At 34.2% G+C, this 11087-nt stretch overlaps 2 protein-coding genes across 2 annotated transcripts; both read right to left on the reverse strand.

The window, feature by feature from the left end:
• Positions 1 to 214: 214 nt before the first annotated feature.
• LOC144568793 (proline-rich receptor-like protein kinase PERK15) lies at positions 215 to 1112 on the reverse strand. The gene is made up of 3 exons (XM_078319184.1): positions 1039 to 1112; positions 767 to 928; positions 215 to 684 (listed from the first exon to the last, which is right to left on the reverse strand). The coding sequence occupies exons 1-3, from the start codon at positions 1063 to 1065 to the stop codon at positions 625 to 627; spliced, it is 249 nt and encodes an 82-aa protein (XP_078175310.1). The 5' UTR covers positions 1066 to 1112; the 3' UTR covers positions 215 to 624.
• Positions 1113 to 4803: 3691 nt separating this feature from the next.
• On the reverse strand, positions 4804 to 9257 carry LOC144568791 (cold-responsive protein kinase 1-like). The gene is made up of 9 exons (XM_078319180.1): positions 8955 to 9257; positions 8773 to 8885; positions 7740 to 8221; positions 7354 to 7429; positions 7190 to 7260; positions 6305 to 6381; positions 5781 to 5928; positions 5272 to 5430; positions 4804 to 4971 (listed from the first exon to the last, which is right to left on the reverse strand). Exons 1-9 carry the CDS (start codon positions 9062 to 9064, stop codon positions 4819 to 4821), a joined length of 1389 nt encoding a protein of 462 aa, XP_078175306.1. The 5' UTR covers positions 9065 to 9257; the 3' UTR covers positions 4804 to 4818.
• Between the last annotated feature and the right edge of the window lie 1830 nt (positions 9258 to 11087).

Genomic DNA, 11087 nt, shown 5'->3' on the forward strand with positions numbered 1-11087 from the left:
GGCAGTTTCCTAGGGCGGATCGTGAGGCGAACAAGATTCCAAGTTCCAATGGGATAAAAATATAAAATTGATAAAAAGAAATACTTTAATATAACAAATTCGAAGAAAAATGAAGGAAGGCACACAACAAGATCAAATTCAATTCGTACAATACCTCTGCAATTAGAAAAATATAGTCCACACTATTGTAACAACATAATTATACAATCAATGTAAATAAACAGAGGCTATCTCTGCTGTCATGTACTCTGTGTTTAAACTATGCATTTGATTCGTCGTGTTCTGTACGGCAATATATCCTTAATTCTCACCAGATTGCAACATGTCCACTGAATTTCTCTCAAGATCTCTTCCTGCAGCATCAATGCAAGGATCAACCGCTGTCATGGCGCCACTCGATGCAACCTCATCTGTGGGACAAGCAACCCACTTAGGTCGTTCATCCTGCGGCACGGTCTGGTTCATGGATGCAGCATGATGTGGAATTTGTTCACTTGTGCTTAAATCGATATAAGCAGTAATGTATTCAGTTTCTAGATTCATATAATTGTCTGTCGAGTCGTCTGTTGTGGTGTGCTCTGACATACTGTGTGCACTACTCCTGCTAGTGAGATTACCAGAGCTCTAAATAGGCACATAGCCGAGTGTGTCAGGAGTTGATATGCCTTCTAACACGAGAACAACCTATTAAATAGGATACTATTAATTGGAAAAGAGTATTGTGATTTCCCATAATTAATAATATTTGTAAATAAGACTTGCATACCTGACTCATAGGCGGTCGAGCTTGCGGTGACTGACGCACACAAGCAGAAGCACAAGCAATAATAAGGTTCATTTCATGAAGATTGTAGTTATTTGCTAATCTTGGATCCACTATATCATTGTAATTATTATCCACTAATGCTTCCAATAGCAATGGCCTAGCCTGTTGAATGCCAAATTAACAAGCTTTCTATTTAAATTCATACTTAAATTTCTACTTTCAGAGAAATGTTTATGGAAAGATGAAGCAACTGGCTATGGAAGTGAACTTACCCAATCTACTAAACACAGCATGGGCATTCTAGATATAAGCGGCCTCTTCCTGTGATTAGTTCAAGAAGCACAACTCCATATATATGAAAATGTGTCATATTAATTGTTCTCTAGTTTCCCCTGTAGAAACATACTCTGGAGGATGATAAGTGCAGAGTTTATTAATTAGTTGCTTATCCATGTTCAAAATAATGAAATTATATAGAGCAAAGCTAGGGTGTGATGTGCTCACCAAGAAAGTTTGATGAGCACAACTCCAAAAGTATATCTGATCGACTTCAAATGCCGAATCCAAATCGTTAAAATCAATATAATTAATGAGTGATGTGTGTACATGCAAAATTTTGAAAGTGTCGAGTTTATTTGCTACAAAGTCAAGTGCTGAAAAAAAATGATAAAACTTGAATATATAAAACAACTTACTAATTAACTTATCAAATATTCATTTCTTTGATCGCTTGACCTTATAGCAAATAAACTTGAAACTTTTAAAATTTTGCATGTACATACATCACTCATTGAATACATGAATTTCAACGGTTTGGATTCGACATTTAAAATTGATCCAATATACTTTTAGAGTTGTGCTCACCAAATTCTCTTGATGTGCACATCATACCCTAACTTTGCTCAATTATATATACTACATTTCTTAATCAAGCATAATTGAATTTTTATTTTGATGAAAAAGATGTTCATATATCTTTTTATCATTTCTTAATTAATTGCTGAGAAAATGAATAATAGGTTGATTATAATCAACAGCATAATAGTATTGACTATGCTAAATGTGTCGAAATTTTTATTAATATCCAAAAAAACTAAAAAATTTCAAAATTCTACCCGCTTTTGAGCGGGATTTCGAAAAAATGCCCAAACCGGTGAGATTCTCACCGGTTCTATAATTTCTTTTCGATGAGATTTTTACCGGTTTTGTTCTTGTTGTTTTTTTTAGGAAACATAATTTTTTTAATTAATTTATTTTTTATATTGAAATATTTGCAATGTTTAATATATTTATTTGAAAATAGATGGAATACAATATAATTTGATTTATTAGAAAGACTGCGACAAATAACCCGGATCAACATTTTTCAGGCCGAATTTTTCGCGGCTGTAAGAAAAATTAATATATTTCTTTATGTGTTATTGGAGAAAAATAAATATGCTTTGAATTTGAGTTATTGATCGCGGTTTAAAAGTCACTTCTAGGTAATACATAAAATATTGTGATCTTTCTAGTACATTTAATTTTAAAAAGTTGTATCTATTTTGAGATTTTTTTTAAAAAAAATAATCATTAAATAATTTAAAGTTTTTGCTTTTATTTTTCAAAAATAATACAACTTTTTAGAAATTAAATGTACTACAAGGATGACAATATTTTCTGTATTTACTTAGAAGTGACTTTTGAACCGGGATCAATAACTCATAATCCAAGCATTTTTATTTTTTTTCCAATAACACATAAAGAAATATATTATTTTTTCTTACAACTGCAAAAAATCCGACCTTAAAAATATTGATCCGGGTTATTTATTGCACTCTTTCTTATAAATCAAATTATATTGTATTCTATCTATTTACAAAAAAATATATTAAACATTTCTAATATTTCAATACAAAAAAACAGCTGTGGAGTAGGGGTACAGCCACATGGCATGACCTCACTCGACGGGCTATTCCACTTATGTTGTGTAGAGTATTAACAAAATCCGCGGCGGGCTATTCCACTTATGTTGTGTAGAGTATACGGGTAAGGGCATTAAATGGGCCGGACTCAGTTTTTCGGTAAAATACTCGGACATACCCGGACCATAGTACCTGTTTACCCGTACCCGTGAACCCGTGCCTGTGCCGTTGTACCTGTGTACCCCTATACCCGTGTACCCGTACCCGTATCCGTTTATATTTAAAATTTCAAAAAAAGAAGAAAAAAAGAAGAAGAAAAAAAAGAAGAAGAAACACGTAATAATATTTAAAATTATAAACACGTAATAATATTCGTACAACACCGTAAAAAAAGAAGAAGAAAAAAAACAGAAAAAAACGGGACCGGAACGGACCGCCCCTCTACCCGGACCACTAGGCCCCCCTACCCGGACCGCCTTGCCCCCCGCGGGTACAACAGGCACGGGTATAAGATGGGCAGGGCAGGGTTTCTGAAAAAAAAACCCGTGATGCCCGGCCCGTGGTACCCGTATATCCACCGTGCCTGTGCCCGTGCCCGTCCTCGGGTATGCCCGGCCCGCCCGTGCCCTGCCCGTGATCCAAACCCTAGTTGTGAATGTTGACGTTGATCAAACGGAGATATTTTGTGGTCCTCTCCAAGTTTACATGTGTGCATCTTCGTTTTTTTGAATCTAATATGTTGCATTAAAAGAAATACTGCATAGTTAGCCCCACAGGTTCCGCATCAGATATGATTCTTCTTCAACCGGCTTGTTTGTTTCTCTTGACCATTGACCACACATTGTAGTTTGAACGCTTGGGATTTCTCTCAAGTAATCAAGTATACCACGCGTTGCATCCCTAGCGCATCCAGACTTTTCAATCAATAAGCCATTAACTGTAAACAAAATGCTACGAAGATTAATTAATTAATTAGACCAGGAGTGGAGAAACGTAATAATGTGGAGTGCGATCAACCGTCCGATTTAAATCTTGCACGGATCTTAATGTTAACAGCTCCTTGGAGAGGTTGGCTATTATCAAAATGTTTGTGCTTAGACAGTAGATCAAACGCTTCAATTTTTACATTTTGAAAATTCAAACAGTCGATCCAAATTGTTTAACATTCAATCTATAATAAAATGTGCTTGAACCTTGAAGACTAAATTTTACATTTTTTGAATTCCTTTTACTATTTATTAATTCAGTTTTAAAATCGCTATTTTCAATGATCCAAAACTTTTTAGGTTCAAAACTAAATTTTACATTTTTTGAATTCTTTTTACTATTTATTAATTCAGTTTTAAAATCACTATTTTCAATGATCCAAAACTTTTTCACTTTTTATTAAAATCAGAGATTTTAAAACTGATTTAATAAATAGTAAAAGTTTGATCTCCAAACACATTTTATGCATGTTAACACCAAATATTGACTGTGAGTGAAGAAGATGTGGGATACAGTCTTACAGACTCTGGCTACAAGGAAATAATGCCCGGGCCCCAAATCGAGTCTCATCTCATGTGTTGGTCGCCCATGTATTAGCTGATATTAGGGCCTCTCTATTGGGCCAGAGGGTCTGATGTGTTTCCTGCAACAAAGTACTGAAATATATGCATTGAGAAAATGGTTCACAGTTGCCTCAGTACTTTCAACCAATAAAAAGGAAAAATAAAATAAATAAGAAAACAGCTGCTTGAGTATGTTCTACAAAACAATTCATAATTATTACAGCAATCCCAAATATTAATATCCATAAATTATGACATCAATCCCAAGTATTAACATCCTAACATTATGACATCAATCCCAAATATTAAACATCCTATATTTAATTACTCAAATAGTATTAAAGCATGCAATTGTTTACAGATTTACAGTACATCTCACTCTTAAGATTGCATATAATTGAAAAATATTACAACTGTTTTAATTTTCCATTACTTTGAAGAGTTATAATAGGTGAAGATGTTGTAAGTACATCTAATTTTTGTATACTTGGTAGCTACTACCAAGTCTTTCAAAAAAAAAAAAAAAAAAATTACAACTCCATCCATGTAAATTTTTTCCACCAAATTTGGAACAACATAGGGACATCATCCTCCATAGTTAACTCCTCGTTATTGTTAAACTCATAGTGATATTTTGTGAATAAATATCATTGGTAATGTATGACTCATTAGTGATATTTTGTGAATAAATATCAGAGTCAATTGATCCTAGAATTTCTAGAGATAATTTTCCTCCAAGTACAAGTGCAATCTGCTCGAAATACAAATCGTAATCAAATAACTACGTTAGAACATTAACACCGAAAATCACATTTATGGATTTGCAGGATTGGTCCTAATATATATATTTATCTTGGCATTTAGTGCATCAATAATTGTAACAACAGAATTGTGTGTAAGAATCTTTTTTTTGTTAAGGTTTGTGTCGAACAATCTTGTATCAATTGTTTTTTGTGTCCCTTATTTCCCCTTGAGAAAAGAAAACCATTTTCATCTCATCTGGTATTGTATTGATGCTAATTGCTATGTACTTTGAGATAATTGATCTTACTCGACTCATAGGTGGCCGTTCATGTGGCGAGTCGCGCGTACAAGATAAACCACAAGCAATCATCCTCATTATTTCATCATGATTGTACTGGTTCATTAAATGTGGATCTACTAATTCAGTGAAGTCTTTTTTTGGCAGTGCTGGCCTTAATTTCTCCTTCTGAAAAGGCATAATAGCATTATTCTAACTTGCTTTTGAATCCTTAATATTGGGCAACAAAGTGCACAAACTAATTATTAAATGGTTTATCTAAAGAAGGTGAAAATTACAACTGTGATTCTTTGGAAAAAAAATACATGGTTGCTATTATATGTATTGATCCATAAATATGCATTCATTGATAGTCAAATTGACTGATTCGAAGCAAAATAAAATAAAAAAAAAGAAAAAGAATATCAAGTGAACTCTGTTTAATCTGCAAAAATAGAAGGCAGTGATGCATGGCGGGTCCAAAAACTGGTTTTGACACAAAAAAAGGAAGTTCAATAAATGAGACAATAAGAACTTACAAAATAATCCAACGAAAAAGGATGTTCATAACAGAGAAGGTCGAAAGGCCTTCTTCCGCTAATCAGTTCAAGGAGCACTACTCCATATGAATAAACATCACACTTCTCATTTAGCTCACCGGTGGACCTATACTCGGGGGCCAAATACCTGGCACATTTCATACTATAATACTAAGATTTCTTTGTTTTGTATTAATCTGTTCAATGCATTTCAGACTCTCTGACTTGTAATAATTAACCGTTATTTTTAATTCCTCAGCATCTTTCGCATTGATAAAACCTGTTTCTATCTGAAGCATGCATCTTCAAAATGGAGTGGAGACCACAACTATATTATTAAAATAGTTTCTCAACATCCTGAACTAAAACTCTAAATTGTAAAATTATGGTTCTATTTGTAGCTCCCCAAAGCCTAAATCATCAAAAACAAGAAATACCTTGTTATACCAAAAGAATTGTTACTCAAGTTATGAGATCACAAGCATGCAAATAGCATTTTTAAAAAAAATTCAAAAATATCACACCCAATTGTTCCTGCTACACGTGTTTCAATGTGGGTCACATCATCAGGAAAGAGCTTTCCAAGACCAAAGTCTCCCATCTGTAATAAATAACAAGAAATAGGATTGATGAGGCCAATTTATAGCATTTAACTAAACATATATGCACACATACTAGATTGAAACGATATACTTTCAGGTTGCATTCATGTTCCTTAGGCTGTTGATAATCAGATTAATGTAGCATGAATTGATCTTAAAATAGAAAGCCTAAATTGTCCGCTTATTTAGAATTTATCTATATATTCATTCAAATTATATTTGTTTTTTTTGTCATTCCAATTACGTGAGCAAAACAAAATAAATTTTCTGGGGTTATCTGTTAATGTGTGCTCAGCAGTGGCTTTGGGCTGAATGGTGGGACATGGCTCAAAGCCAAAAAAATTAATAAGTAATTACCGGGACAAGTCTGGGACAGGTCCACGGATGGTAGTACAGCCATTATCAATTTGGAGCACAGACAAAAAATAAAGAGGGAAAACTAGGTGAGTACTATAAGGAATTATAAGGAAAAAGGACAGAGAAGATCATTTGAAGTAGCAGATAAGAGTACATAACAATTACAATGAAATCCATTTTCAAGCATCTTCTCTCCACATTTGCTATGTTTAGTTAGGCCCTTCTACACCTTATATTAAAGTTAATCCACCATGCTGGTGAGAAAAACTGAGGATTTCTCTCAACTGAAATCTTGTACTGTAAATTAATTTGTGATGATTGGAAAAATGTTGATAAGTTGACACATTGAAAACTGATGAAGGAAAGGATCAATCAGAAACATAGAATTTGCAGACAATCAAAACAAAATTAATATTATTGTGATATGAGTAATTGTAGTTCAGGATGTACCTTGGGCAGGAAATCGTCATCTAGCAGAATATTTGATGATTTGATGTCACGGTGGATGATTCTAGGTTGGCCTAGAAGAAAGAAAAGGGGTTTTAGAACTTAGTCATATCAACTCAAAATAGACATGATTAATCAGTAACTTAAAATGGATAGCAAGATCTAACAGCTTTCGTGCAGGTAAGCAAGAGCCTTGGCTGAGCCAAGAGCTACCTTCACTCTAGTAGGCCAATCAATGGTCAGCTCCCCTGTACAGTATAAATATTAGTGAATATATTGTCTTTACAATTGACAGTCTCATAACAATTTGATCTTATATTATATATGCTAATTTTTCAAATAGATGTATTTTAGTATAACTTAGATATTGTTGATCCGATTTAAGGCATCAACTAATCTAAAATAACAACAGGCAAATGAATCTTGGAAAACCTATAACATGAACTTAATTTGCTATAATTATACATAACAATTAAAATTCTTCGTTGCAAAGTTTTGCGTTTCAAAACAATTAACTTGTTAGGTTCGATATATAAGAAGACTATTTCCAGACTAACAGATAATTACTTTGCAAACAAGTGTGGAGTGAGCCATTTGTAATATACTCATACACAAGCAGGCTATTTCCTTGGGTGACACAACATCCAATTAACTGGACAAGGTGGCGATGGTGCACACGACTAAGTAAATCGAGTTCTTTACAAAATTCTTTCTCCCCTTGGTTGCCAGAAGAGAACAAATTCTTGATTGCAACATGCCTTCCGTCCTGCAGCTGACCTTTGTACACTTTCCCAAATCCACCTTGACCTATAATATTACTTGAACCAAATCCATTTGTTGCGGCTGCCAGTTCTTGATAGGTAAAACCGATTTTAGGGAAGCCATAAATAATAGTACTTCGAGGTACGGTAAATGGGAGACGGCTTCCAAGAGGAACCGGTTGTTGTCTCATATTAATGACATGTTGTACGAGGGTCTCCATGGATTGCAGAGCAGCACTTCCTTTGCTTTTATTCTGTAAACCAACAGCTGAATCTGAAAAAAATGGACAATAGTATTTCTTTCATTATTTATATTATTTGTTCATGTCTAGTAAAGCGAACTATTCCCATTTTAATACTTCAGGTTGCATTTTTCTTTGGCATTTCAATTTGGACATTTGACACTGGTTTAGTTGAAGTTATTCCCATATTCATTTCAGATCCTTGATAGCATAATTATATAGGTGTGAGATTTTGTGGCACTAGGGGTGTCAACGGGTACGATACAGGTTAGGTGGAGGCATTATCATACCTGTAATGATAATGGAAATTTTTTTTTTTACCTTTACCTGTCTTTTCGAATATGGTACGGATCAGGTAAAAGGATAAAAGAATGCCATTGACATATTGAATTCTTGATTTATTCTTTCGACAAAATATTTTTCAAAACAAGAAAAAAATAATACGTGTCGGGTAAGCTGGACACAATGTACTCCTCATCTCACTAGAAATCTCTACAGTTACACAGTTGCATATTGAAATTCTAATAACATAATAAACTAAATAAAAAAAAAAACAATTTATGAGAAGGCAAAAATTATTTACTCTTGAGCATGCACCAATGAAAAATCTTCATGGCAGTAGAGGCCAGATTGTCCCCCAGCTCTACCAGTTCTTTTGAGAAGATATGGGTAGGAAAGAGCCACAGCAGGAATTCACTATAAAATAAATAAGAAATTCAGAAAAGATACTCAAATCAAATAAAGATGAAATGGTGAAATGTATACCCAATAAATCCGAAGATTGAGGCGACAAAAAAGAGGAGGAGGAGAGGCAAACTGATCGGAATCATCAAAGATGCCCATAGCACCTGCCCCAAGCTCTTGCACAATTGCATCTCCCTATTATTATTATTATTTTTTTTTTCTTATTAATTCTTCTATTCCGACTTCTCACTCCCAGAAGCACCCAATACACAGCGAGTTTTGAGTTCGATTCTGGAATCTGGATAGTCTCTTACTTGTGCCTGCCTCTCCAGTCTCAACGCGCTTTACTGCTTTACTTCTCCCTCGCGTCCCGTTCACACTCCACTAATCCACTCCAGGAATTATTCGTAAAACTCTAATGTTAATTTCTCTTTTTGGTCTCTTTATTATTAAATTTTTAATTCAGCACTGTACTGAAAATATTAAAATTTTTTAATTCAGCACTACCACAAAAAAACGCGTGAGACGAGCATGTCACAAGTCAATCCATAGGCGTGCAGTGTATTGAAATGGACTGGCCAGTCCAGAACCGGACCGGAGCCCCGTGGTTCGGAGCCGAACTGTCTCAGACCACTGTAGCCATAAACGGATCTAGCAAGGATTTGGATCGATTTTTTTTCAATAAAACCGTGTAGAATCAGGCTGGACTAACCTGTGAAACAGTATAGAACCAAACAGGACTAACCCGTGGAACTGTGTAGAACCTGATCGGACTAACCCGTGGCTAGAATTCGAATTTTAAATATGCCTCCTTTCAAGTTATTCTGACTTCTGTCAATTAATCGTTAAAATTGTACCAATCTATAATATTTTTGTATAGAAAGATTATATTATCTGTAAACTAGACTTTTATACCTTCATTTTGATATAAAGAACACAAAAATTCATGTAGTCATTTTCTCTAAATTGAATTTTGAATCTGGTCAAAAACTGGAACCGCTCACTGGAATTTCAGTTTTTCTGATTTTTGACCTATGTCAATTAATTGTTAAAACTGTACCAATCTGTAATATTTTTGTATATAATTATCCAGACCGGACTGGATCGTGTGACTCTGGACCATGGTCCTAGCACGAGTTTGAGCCAACCATTTCAAGTCGGATCTGCCAGACCCGAACAATGTAGACCCGTGGACCCTTGTGAATCGTGAACCGTGCAGAACTGTGGATCCGCCAGGTCTGAACCAGACCGAACCGGAACAATACACGCCGCGTGCTGCAACTTGCAAAAGAAAACGAAAAATAGAAAAAGATGCGTGTTAGAATGACTTGAGCAAGTAGTTTTGCAAATGTCAGAGTTATAACTATTTTGTTGATGTATTAATTTAAACAATAAAATATCTAAATTATTAACATAGTGACTGTATTAACGTGAAAATATTTAATAAAATAGTGAGCTAATTCACAAAAATCAAACAAAAATTATTTCATATTTACTAACCCAAATACATTCAAATAGAGGAATAGTGCTGACCCAATTAGTAGTTATTTTTTACACATCCAAAAGCATTCTAAAGAAAAGTTTTAAAATAATTAGTGAAGAGTTGCAAAATGAAAAAGTTACAAGTGAACATTGATTCATAACTTAATTTATTCATAACACCATTTAATCTTACTCTCTTATTAAACATCCAACCAAATAAGAATTAATCACGAAGGCAAACAAGATTACCAGGATTAAAATTCAAACAAGACATGAATTCATGCTAATAAAAGATTTAAAATCGGATTATAATTCAGGTTAATACATAATGAATGAACGGATAGAATTCAACAAAACAAAAAAATTGAGGTAGCTTGTGTGATATGAATTCAGTAAACCCGGAGGCAATTACCAGGATTGTTTTTCCACATGCAGTGGCAGTGTGGCACTATAGTAAGCTGCTTCCAAGTAGCATCTCTGGTACACACACAAATCAGTGATTTTGTCTTTTTCTTTCCAATTTAAAACGCTAGTGATTGCTAGTTTTTCTTTCTGCTTTCTTTTTTTGTCGCATGGAAATTACTCTACAATTACCAAGCAACATCCTCTGATACATGCACAAATCAGTGGCTTTGTCTTTTTCTTCCCAATCCAAAACGCTGGTGATTGCTAGTCTTTCTTTCTGCTTTCTTGTTTGTCACATGAAAATTACTCTAAAATTACCAAGCAGCA

This window comes from Carex rostrata, chromosome 17 (genome assembly GCF_964058835.1).
Source record: "Carex rostrata chromosome 17, lpCarRost1.2, whole genome shotgun sequence".
Lineage (NCBI taxonomy): Eukaryota > Viridiplantae > Streptophyta > Magnoliopsida > Poales > Cyperaceae > Carex > Carex rostrata.